General features: G+C 33.0%; 1 protein-coding gene across 4 annotated transcripts in view; it reads left to right on the top strand.

Annotated features, from left to right (window-relative positions):
- Positions 1-12,281, top strand: part of SYNE1 (spectrin repeat containing nuclear envelope protein 1) — a 593,997-nt gene that overhangs the window by 512,472 nt on the left and 69,244 nt on the right. For all 4 annotated transcript variants that reach the window (XM_051997964.1, XM_051997961.1, XM_051997963.1 and 1 more), the window contains 4 exons: positions 434-528; positions 5,754-5,988; positions 6,830-7,024; positions 8,329-8,454. In XM_051997964.1, coding sequence (XP_051853924.1) covers positions 434-528; positions 5,754-5,988; positions 6,830-7,024; positions 8,329-8,454 — 651 coding nt within the window. The remainder of the gene's footprint in view (positions 1-433; positions 529-5,753; positions 5,989-6,829; positions 7,025-8,328; positions 8,455-12,281) is intronic.

The raw sequence follows: 12,281 nt of genomic DNA, 5'->3' as shown, positions 1-12,281 counted from the left end.
CATCTAATATTTTCTTTTATGTGGATCTTAGACACAAAAACTATAGAAAATGTTGCAAATTTGTATGATATTAAAAGAGCTTTGTTTTCAAACTTATAACCAAAACTTCCATTTTTCATATATGTGATTTTCATATTTCACATATAGTGATTTTATTTAAAATAGATTTAATTTTTACTGAAACTCAAGGATATGATTTTTTCAGCTAGAAATAATTCTCATGACTTTCCTTATCTAAAACTTCAGCATTTCCAAATGCATGTATTATCAATTATCTTCTTTTATACTTTATCAATTACCATGAATTAAACAAAAATATATGTCTGAAAAATTATGGTGGATTTGGATTTTTCCAGTGGAAATTATCAAGTTAAAGATTCTGAAGTATATTTTTCCCATTACTCTCATTTTTATATGTTTATTTTTGTGACAGTTGTTTCAAGCAGAGATGTTCAGTCGTCAACAGATTTTGCATTCAATCATTATTGATGGGCAGCACCTTCTAGAACAAGGTCAAGTGGATGACAGGTAGGATTTTGAGTACTTGTAAGGAAAGTTGTCAGTGAATTAACATAATATAACATAAGATGTTATGCTTTTCTCCTAGATTTTTCTGCCTTCATTCTCTTTCCCATCATTATGAAGTTTGTACTACTGTCAGAATAATTTTTTCTTCTGCAAAGAAAATGTTACTCATTCACCTAATGAGAAATAAACAACAGCTCCCTGTTTCATCCTGAATGAATTCAAGATTTATAATCTCATACTATTTTATTTTTCTAGACTTGTCTTATATTATCATTCCCTACCCACAACAGTTTCTATTCACTGAATGCATGCATCATTTATCTCCCAAATATCATTCTTTATCTGTTCTCTGTTCCTGCCTTCTAAACCATCCCCACCCTATTCCCAATCTTTCCTAATATTCTTCCTCTACTTAACCTGTTGAATTTCTATCTGGAGAGGCAGACCACTAAAAGGAAATCTGGGTTCAAAACAATTTGGTTCTGGTTTTGCCATTTATTACTTGGTGAAATTGTTCAAACTCTTTGGACCTCAGTTTTCTCATATGTATAATGAAAATTTGATAGTTATCTTTCCTTTCAGTTTCAAATCTATGACCTTCTTTTCAAGGCTTTCTATAGCATTAACAATGGGATCCATCCAATGCTAATGTACTTCTAGTCTAGACAGACCCATCGAATAAAGAAACAAATTCTGTGGTCATTTAAAGTTTAATTCATATGCTTTTCTGATATCCTCTGGTATCTAAAGACCTTCTGAATTATAGCTTTACAATCACTCCATAAGCATTAATTAAGTGCTCACTGTGTGCTGGAAAGTATGCTAGACACTGCTCATTAAAAGACAAACAAGAAACAGTCTCATGATCAATGAACTTATATTCTAACACATGGTTTCTTAGCTGACAATTCCAATTCACTCACTGTTCTTGGCACTAGTATCCTCACTAGTGGATTGGGATGGGAGGTAGGAAGGTGAGTTTAGATCAGTATTTCAAACACTTACTAGTTGTGTGATCGTGGTCAAGTCACTTGACCTGTACCTGCCTCAGTTTCCTCAGCTATAAAATGAGGATAGTGGTAGCTTTTATCTCTCAGGGCTGTTGTGAAACTCCAATAAAATGACATTTATAAAAAGCACACTCTTCGATACATAAGACATGTAATAAATATTTTCTCTTTCACTCTCTCACTTCTTTCTCTCCTTTCCTTCCCTCTTTTTCCTTCTTTCCCTCCTTTACTTTCTTCTTTTCTTCCATAAATTCTTAACCTCATAATTATTCCTTATTCACCCTCCTTTCCATCCCATATTTCATGATTGTATGTCTGTTTGGTTATACTTCTTGTCTTGCATGCATTCATACCCTTTTCTCTATTTACATAACCATTCTCCTGACTTAGAACCTCACTGCTTCTTTCATGGATGATAGCCTCTTAAATGGTGCCCTGTCTTCACTCTGTCCCCCTTTCCAATTGATTCTATACACAATTTCTAAGATAATCTTCCTAAAAGAAAGACCTATGTCATTAAAAGAAACAAAAAACTCTTTTTCATTCTGGATAAAATATAAAGTAATCAGCCTGGCTTTTAAAATGTTTTATCATCTGATTCAAAGCTATCTTCTTAGGATGCTTTTTATCTGCTCCCTATTTACTGTCCTACACTCTCAATATTCTATTCTTCTCTTCCATACCTCTCCACCAAGTGTCCTTATACCTTCAATGGATTCCATCATGGAATCTTTTTCCTCTTAGTCTTTTTTAGACTCTTTTTTCTGTTCATGTACTGCACACTCTGAACAGACTTTGCTGCTCCCACATGGTTGATATTGATTTCTCCTCAAAATAACCTTTCTTTTACTTAACTATGGACTAAATGTAACCTTCCAGTAGAATTTAAACTCTTTGGGACTAAGAACTGGTTTTCATGTTCTATGCTTCAGCATCCAGCAAAGTGCTTTGTGCACAATAGGCATATTTCTTTGATTGAATTAATGTTTTTAAACTATATTTGTGCCTTATTTGCCTGTGTATTTCTTGAAGTCAGTAATTGTTTTAGCTAAACTTAGCAGCTTCCCCACAACTAATGAAACCTATTGAACTTATAAGATATGTAATGAGTGTGTTGATTTAATAAATTGTGGTCAGCTACTGTCCTAGTAGATAGAGTACTGGGCCTAGAATCAGCTTCCTGAGTTCAAATCTGGCCTCAGACCCTTAACTAGCTATATGACTCTGAACAAATCACTTAACCCTGTTTGCCTCAGTATTCTAATTTGCTAAATGATCTGGAAACGGAAATGGCAAAGTACTCCAATATATTTGCCAAGAAAATGCCAAAAGGTGTCCTAAAGAGTCAGACTTGACTGAAAAATTATTAAATAATAAAATGATAAATTGATTAATGAACTATAGTAAAGCCTTATTTATTTAAAATATATGGAAAACAATTTAATTATTGAAATGCTCAGATTATAAAACATGATATTTTATACTAATGTATAGAATGTTTGAAAATTTTGTGTTGGTGATTAGTTGTTTTCAGTTGTGTCCAATTCTACATGACCACATTTGGAGTTTTCTTGGCAAAGGTACAGGAATGGGTTGCTGTTTCATTTCCAGATCATTTTACAGAAGAGGAAAATGAGGCAAAGAAGGCTAAGTGATTTTCCCAGAGTCCTATGACTATAGAGAAGATGCCACATAAATCAACAGAGCAAATGTGATTTCTGAGGTCAATTTTTTATACTTCTTAAGAGAATAATGTCTGTATCTGAGGTTGGATTTGAACTTATCTTCCTGACTCCAGGCCTAGCACTCTGGCCATTGTACTTATATAGCTGCCCATTTAAAACTAGATCACCAATGTATTACTGATCCTTAAGCAGTGTGATTTAGTGAATAGATAGAATGAGTTTTACATATGTTATTTAATACATATTTCTGAAATACTTTTTTATTATTCTCTTAAGAAATATAAACATTGACCACTGAAATTATGATTGCTTTATTGATTTATATAGTAAAGTATCTTTTCTATAGAAAAGGAAGGGGCAGCTAGATGATGCAGTAGATAGATCACCAACCCTAGAGTTAGGAGAAACTAAGTTCAAATCCTGCCTCAGATATCTAATACTTCCTAGCTGGGAAACTCTGGAAAAGTCACTTAACTCTAATTGCCTCACCAAATAATAATTTAATAATAATAATGAGGACAGGCAAACTTATATCTGACCAAATTAGCAAAAGATGAATTGATTCAGTTCTATTATTACTTGTACTTTCCAAATAGTCTTATTTATTAGAATATTGTTAAAATTATACATAAGATCATAGGATCATGAAATAGAGATGAAAGTGACCTAAAGGACCTTATAGACAATAGTTAGCTGCTTTCTGTTTTGTTATAGGCCTATAGCTTTTGTTGACACATATGAATATTTTTCTTTTGTGAGTATTATTATAACTTTTACTAATAGTTAAATATTATACATTGAAATATTTTGACAACAAATGACAAGTTTTCATTTAGTGTTTCTATATTTAGGGAAAATAATTGAACACAACAGAGTTGAAATAATAACAATTAAGCAAACAAACACAATAACAGTTGATGAGTTTTCTTAAGCTATCTGGAAAGCTGGTAGTTGAGGGAGAAAAGTGTTGTTGTTCAGTTGTTTTCTTGGTAAAGATACTAGGATGGTGTGCATTTCTCTATCCACCTCATTTTTTACATTTGGGAAAATGGAGGCAAACAGATTTAAATGATTTTGTCAGGGTCACATGGCTAGTAAGTATTGAAGACCAGATTGAACTAGTTCCTTTCTGATTTCAGATCTAGTGCTGTATTAACTATGCCACTTAGCTTTCCTAGGGACTAAATAGATTTAGCTAAAAATTGGGGAAGTAAATGGAATTGAAGATTCTGAGGATGAGTTTGTGTACAATTATGTTATTATGTCTATTCTTATACTAGTACTAGTGTTAATTATGATATTTTTATTTTTTAAAATATGAAAACAACAAAAACTAGAGTAGAGGATAATTTTGGACATGCTTTTAAGGAGAAATGGAAAAGAAATTAAGTTTAAAATATGTGTTCAGTTATAAAAAGATATAAAAAATATAGATATTTTTCCTCCCTCTGCCTTCCTCTCCTTCCCCCTTTCTTCCTCACCCTCCCTTCCTCCTTTCCTCCAAAGACACTGTCATTAAGAACATATGGTGGAATAAAGCACAAGTATTCAAACTGTCTCATTAATATAACTTGTTGCCAAAATGCTATCTTTAGAAGCAGAAACCAAAGGGAATTTGGTAATGGGGAAAATACCCTGATCCAAAAAATTAAGTTAAATGAAAGAAAGTTCAGGATATTTCTGGGAAGGATAATTATAAAATAATTCTAAAATAGTATGTAATTAATATTTGTATAATTATAAAATAACAATGTATTTAAAATAGATAATATTAATGATGTAGCAAAGTTTTTTTTTCCCCCCGAAGGCAAAATCAGAGCAGAATGAAATAAAGGTAAGGATATGTAAATTGGAATTAGACATGTAAAAAAAACTCATTTTGTTAGTCACAATATAACACTAATTGAGTGACATTAGGAAATTCATATCACTAAAGATTAGAATTACAGTTCTGAAGAAGGAAAAACTGAAGGAAAACTTCACAATGTCTTTGAAAATATTGAGATTTCTTAGGCAAAGAATGATAATAAGATATTTTTTTTTATTTTTCTGAGATAATGTGGAATGAATCTGAAATGTAGAGTGAGAGATTTCCATTAGGTATAGAAAAAAGTTGGCTGAGAAATTGGTTTGTCAGACTTTGAGATAGATAACTAAAAGAGATTATAGAGTATCATAATCTATTTTTTAAAAATAATTTTTCATTTAAAATTATTTAAGAATGATCCTGTCTGATATCAAGAGATAGACTAGATGTCCCCTCAAGTTCTATGCTAGGGGGCAGCTAGATGGTACAATGGATAGATCACTGGCCCTAGTCAGGAGGACCTGAATTCAACTCTAGCTTCAAAAACTTAACACATACTAGCTGTGTAACCCTAGGCAAATTACTTAATCCCAATTGTCTCAACAACAACTACAAAAACAAAAGACCTCTATTAGATTCATTGAGTCTGCAAACTCTTATCTTGTTAGAAAAGTACATATGTATTGATCATGGTTTTTCATAGTGTGATTTCTTTCTCAATAGGGATGAGTTCAATCTGAAATTGACACTCCTTAGTAACCAGTGGCAAGGAGTCATTCGCAGGGCTCAACAAAGAAGAGGGATCATTGACAGTCAGATTCGACAGTGGCAACGCTATCGGGAGATGGCTGAGAAACTTCTTAAGTGGTTGGTTGAAGTGTCCTATCAACCTGTGAGTGGACTAGGAAGTGTCCCTATGCCATTACAGCAAGCTAGGACCCTCTTTGATGAAGTTCAGGTAGATTAAAAATGTTTTTCCTCCTTTACCTTTCTTATTCTCTTCCCTTCTTCCCCTTACTTTTGTAGTATTCCAGAGTGATTTTGGAATCAAGAAAATTATAGTTCTCCATTGTCCAATATTGTAATGAAAACAAAAGATTTCTTAAATTTCTGCTAGTAAAGAACTATCCAGTTCTTTAGGTCTTCTCACATTCTCTTTACAGCATCCTCATTTGCATATGTCTAATGCCTCCTTTGGTTGTATACAACTTGGTTGACAAAAAGTATCTGCTTTCTAAGTAATGAATGAATTGAATTGAAATGTTCCTTGATTGTACAAAGTTTAGCCTAATAATGATAATGATCAGTTAAAATAATAACCTTTCCTCTAGACTATTTTCATATGGCAAGACATTATCCTCAATTCAGAATGGCATTACCAGATTATAAACACAGGAAAAGCTCATGGTGACTATGTTTTCCACTTAAAATTAAGATGTTTTATTTAAATATTACAAAAAGGTAGAAGTGGCCATAGTTTGTGACACCCCTCAGCTTTCTTCCTATCCTATTTCTTGTTTTCACCCAAATAGAAAGATATTTCAATTCACTATCAACTACAAAAATATGTTAATAGCTGTTCTACACAATGTCGTATAGGAAGTGATGGAAAAATTACAGGATAAATGGGACATGGTATCTGTATTCAAGGATCTCACATAAATAATTTCATGCATGTTGGTCAGATTTCCTTACCATTAAAATTCGAAGTTCTACCCATACAAAATAATCTTCTTTCTTATGGTGAATTTAGAACCTCTTATAAAAGAATAAAAGTGAAAAATTGAAAATCTTTTCAGGTCAAAGAAAAAGTTCTTCTCAGACAACAAGGGAGCTATATTTTGACAGTGGAGGCTGGCAAGCAGCTACTACTTTCTGCTGACAGTGGGGCTGAGGCAGCCCTACAAGCTGAACTTATGGAAATCCAGGAGAGATGGAAATCAGCCAGCATCTGCCTTGAAGAACAGAAGAAAAAACTTGGCTTCCTTTTGAAAGTAAGTTGAGTTGATCATCTAGAGAGGAAGAAAAAGCTTGAATTTTTAGGTTTTAGAGAGCCTTTGTAATGTGCCATTTTCCTATTACTACATGAATAAGACAACTGGAGAGAAACCATAGTGTTAATAGACAGAGACCTCATTTTGGAAACAGGAAGAACAGAGAAAGAGAGAGAGAGAGAGAGAGAGAGATTATAGATTTTGTATAAGTAATACCTTTACCATCTGTAAACTCTTTTGAGGGCAGATTTTATTTTTGCTACTTTTGTGTGTATACTTATTTAATATGCATTTAATAAATGTTTGTTGATAGATTGATTTAAGCCTTTGACAGTCGCTATTCCCTAAATTTAAACATTATCCTTCCTTACCTCTACCTACTAACTTTCCTGGCTTTCTCTGAAGTTCATTTCAAATTCCACCTGTAGGAAAAATTCCAATTATATAGTAAGGCTTCTGGGTTTTTGTCCCTTTGAGACCAATTTCCACTTACAGTATGTGTATTATTATATTATGTTAATATATTACTATATTACATATAGTATGTATATTATTATATTATATTATATATACACATTATATATAATTATATTGTATATTATATGTATATCCATCTATATATACTATATTCTAGACTAATATATATATTATCCATCTATATATACCTAGAGTATATATATATATGAATACAGACAGACCAATAGATACTTATTTGTATATATCCTCTCCTTAGAGTGTAAGCTTATTGAATATCAGGTCAGTGTTATTTAGCAGCAAACATTTATTCAGCACTTATTCCATTCTAGGAACTGTGCTAAATACTGGGAATACAAAGAAAGACTGAGGAGCTCGTTGTATAATAGGGAAGACATCGTGCAAGCAACTATGTACAAAAAAAGATAAATGTTGTGTGTATGTGTGTGTGTGTGTACATGTGTGTGTATGTGTGTGTGTATGTGTATGTGTGTGGTAAATTTGAGATAATCTCTAGGGGGAGGCACTAGAATTTTAAAAAGATTGGAAAAGGTTTCCTGCAGAAGATGGACTTTTGTCTGAGATCTAAATTTTTCAATTTTGGGAGTTGAACACAGAATTATCTGTCCTGTTCTGCATCTGTGTTCTAGTGGCATATCCTCTCACAATACTCTAGTTCATAATCTTAATATGAATTTTAAGAAATATAGTAAGCTTTAGAGAATTTTTTTCAAACTAATTTTAGAAGAATTATGAGACATTTGTTTTAATTCTTCTTAACTTCTTATTCCCACTGGGGGCTCATGCAGCTTTCTCTGCCTTCTGTTTAGGATTGGGAAAAATGTGAAAAAGGAATAGCTGATTCCCTGGAGAAACTGAGAACATTCAAAAAAAAACTTGCTCAGCCATTGCCAGATCATCATGATGAACTACATGCAGAGCAAATGCGTTGCAAGGTAACCTTTAAACTTTCTCCTTTGATAATGAAATTGAAAGCATAATAAATATCTCATATTTAAGAATTCCTTTAGGGCTTATAAAGTACTTCCCTCACAAGATCATAAGCTAGCTGGTGCAAGCATTACTTTTTTCATTGTACAAATAAGGAAACCGGGACCCAGAGAAGTTAAATAACTTGCCCAGCATCCTATAGATAGTAAGTACCAGTCTGAATTTCAGCCCATTTTTTTTTGATTCCCATTCAAAGGATTTTTTCATTATTTGCTTCTTTGTATTTTTCCCAACCAGAGTATGCCTTTTCCTTTCTCTCCCCCCACATTGAGAAAACATCCTAAACTTCTCAAAATTTCATGCCAGTCTTATATAGTAGCCATCCTCATTTTCTTTTATAACCCCAATTGCAATATTGGTATAGCTGAAGCAAGCACCTTGCTTCTAATAATAAAAATAAATCCATACATTTACCTACAGGTATAAACAAGTTGCTGTTACATTATGTTACATAAAGTGAGATTATTTTAGGGAAAATAAAAAATATCTGAATAAAGTAAGTGATGAAATTATGCCCCTCCTGTGCCTGTAGAATACAAATGTGAATCTTAAACATTCATACAGTTGTATATTTAAACTCAGCACATGAGCATAAAAGGAGAATTGTAAACATAACTAAATCCTAACTTCTTATTATAAGAAAACCTGGTTTAAAAAATGTATCATCTAGTCAGCCTTAATCATTAACAAAGTAGGGAACTGCCAAACCAAGAAATTCTACTAAGGAATACACCCTGTTTCCTGGTTCCTATTAGCTGACTTGTAGAAACCTAATAGCTGATCTCATGTATATTTTTTTAATTTAATTTTATTTAATAATAACTTTGTATTGACAGAATCCATGCCAGGATAATTTTTACACAACATTATCCCTTGCAATCACTTATGTTTCGTTTTTTCCCCTTCCTCCCTCCTCCCCCCCCCAAGATGGCAAGCAGTCCTATATATGTTAAATATGTTGCAGTATATCCTAGATACAATACATATTTGCAGAACCGAACAGTTCTCCCGCTGCACAGGGAGAATTGGATTCAGAAGGTAAAAATAACTCGGGAAGAAAATCAAAAATCAAATAGTTCACATTCATTTCCCAGTATTCCTTCTTTGGGTGTAGCTGTTTCTGTCCATCATTTATCCAATGAAACTCAGTTAAGTCTCTTTGTCAGAGAAATCCACTTCCATCAGAATACATCCTCATACAATATCGTTGTCGAAGTGTATAATGATCTCCTGGTTCTGCTCATCTCACTTAGCATCAGTCCATGTAGGTCTCTCCAGTCCTCTCTGTATTCATCCTGCTGGTCATTCCTTACAGAAAAATAATATTCCATAACATTCATATACCACAATTTACCAAGCCATTCTCCCATTGATGGGCATCCATTCATTTTCCAGTTTCTAGCCACTACAAACAGGGCTGCTACAAACATTTTGGCACATACAGGTCCCTTTCCCTTTTTTAGTATCTCTTTGGGGTATAAGCCCAATAGAAACACTGCTGGATCAAAGGGTATGCACAGTTTGATAACTTTTTGGGCATAATTCCAGATTGCTCTCCAGAATGGCTGGATTCGTTCACAACTCCACCAACAATGCATCAGTGTCCCCGTTTTCCCGCATCCCCTCCAACATTCATCATTATTTTTTCCTGTCATCTTAGCCAATCTGACAGGTGTGTAGTGATATCTCAGAGTTGTCTTAATTTGCATTTCTCTGATCGATAGTGATTTGGAACACTCTTTCATGTGAGTGGTAATAGTTTCAATTTCTTCATCTGAAAATTGTCTGTTCATATCCTTTGACCATTTATCAATTGGAGAATGGCTTGATTTTTTATAAATTTGAGTCAGTTCTCTATATATTTTGGAAATGAGGCCTTTATCAGAACCTTTAATTGTAAAGATGTTTTCCCAGTTTGTTGCTTCCCTACTAATCTTGTTTGCATTCGTTCTGTTTGTACAAAGGCTTTTTAATTTGATATAATCAAAATTTTCTATTTTGTGATCGGTAATGGTCTCTAGTTCATCTTTGGTCACAAATTTCTTTCTCCTCCACAAGTCTGAGAGATAAACTATCCTATGTTCCTCTAATTTATTTATAATCTCGTTCTTTATGCCTAGGTCATAGACCCATTTTGATCTTATCTTGGTATGTGGTGTTAAGTGTGGGTCCTTGCCTAATTTCTGCCATACTAATTTCCAGTTATCCCAGCAGTTTTTATCAAATAATGAAATCTTATCCCAAAATTTAGAATCTTTGGGTTTGTCAAACACTAGATTGCTATAGTTGACTATTCTGTCTTGTGAACCTAACCTTTTCCACTGCTGATCTCATGTATAGTACATTTATTAAGAGCTTTTAAAGGGAGATGGCATTTTCAAGCTCCTAAGGCTAAAACCATTAACAGATTACAATCAGCACTTTAAATTGTACTTGGAAACAAATCAGTGGCTACTACAGTCTACTTCCTAAATAATGTGTTCCTGAAGTTAACATCACTGAGAAGTCATTCCTAAATTAGTAGATACACATCTTAGTGGGAAGGAAAAAAACATTCATTTACTCTAAGTGACTATTGTGTTCCAGGAACTAATTATCTATCTATCTATCTATCTATCTATCTATCTATCTATCTATCTATCTATCTGTGTGTATGTGTATGTGTATGTATGTATGTATATATACAAATAAGATATATATATATATATATATATATCTTATTTGATCCTTAAAGCAATCCTGTGAAATACATGCTATTATTTTCCTCATTTTATAGTTGAGGAAACTAAGCCAGAAGAGAAATGACTTGTCCAGGGTCACACAGTTAATGAATGTGTGAGGTTGGTTTTGAACTCTTTCTTGACTGCCAGTCTCCGGGGCCAATGTTCTCTCCTTTATGCCAATTCGGGACCTAGAATAGAATGTAAGAACTCATACTTCCTTTTAATCTAATGCTGTTATTTGGCAAACTAACTACTGAGGTAGGAAGTGACTTGTTAAGTGGTAGTTCTACACACCTAGTCAGTGGTAAAAAAAAAAAATTAAAAATATGTTTTTTAGGGAAAAAAATTGTGTTTATGCAAGTTATTGATGTGATTCAGCTCTAATAAGCCCGGACATATTGTCTTGCAAATAGCAGATTCAGTAAATGTTTATAAAATCAAATTGAATGCAGTTTCCTAGTCTCCCTTTTCTTTGCTCCAGACAGCAAGAGATTTTCATGAATGGGTTCCATAGTGTTTTAACGTTGAAAACCCTGTTATTCAGATAATCAGCTGGTGGAGCAAATAGAATAATATTGGAGTCAGGAAGACTTAAGTTCAAATGTAGCTTCAGATGCTATGTGATCCTGTGTAATTCACTAACCTCTTAGCTTCGGTTTGTTCATCTTGAAAATAGAAATAATAATGGCACCTACCTTTTGGCCATGTTTTAAGGATCAAATGAGACATCCTATAAAGAGAATTGCAATCCTTAAGCATCAGTATAAATATTATTGCTGTTCTTGACCAGGAACTGAAATTTGAAGCATAGGATAGCTAAGAGTTTAGACAGATAACTGTTTTTGAAGTCTAAAATATTTATTTTACTTAAATTATTTAATGAAAACATGTGATATTAACTGATTTGTAAGCTAAATTTAACCTCTCAATATTCATAGAAACATTCTTAAAGGCTTATTTAAATAGTTTTAAGATATTACATTCTAAAAATGTTAAGAGAGAACTGAAATTCTAACATGCTTTTACAGCTTATTACACTAAACTTTTAT

The sequence above is a fragment of the Antechinus flavipes genome, chromosome 4 (genome assembly GCF_016432865.1).
Source record: "Antechinus flavipes isolate AdamAnt ecotype Samford, QLD, Australia chromosome 4, AdamAnt_v2, whole genome shotgun sequence".
Lineage (NCBI taxonomy): Eukaryota > Metazoa > Chordata > Mammalia > Dasyuromorphia > Dasyuridae > Antechinus > Antechinus flavipes.
This window is presented reverse-complemented; position numbering and strand designations above follow the sequence as displayed.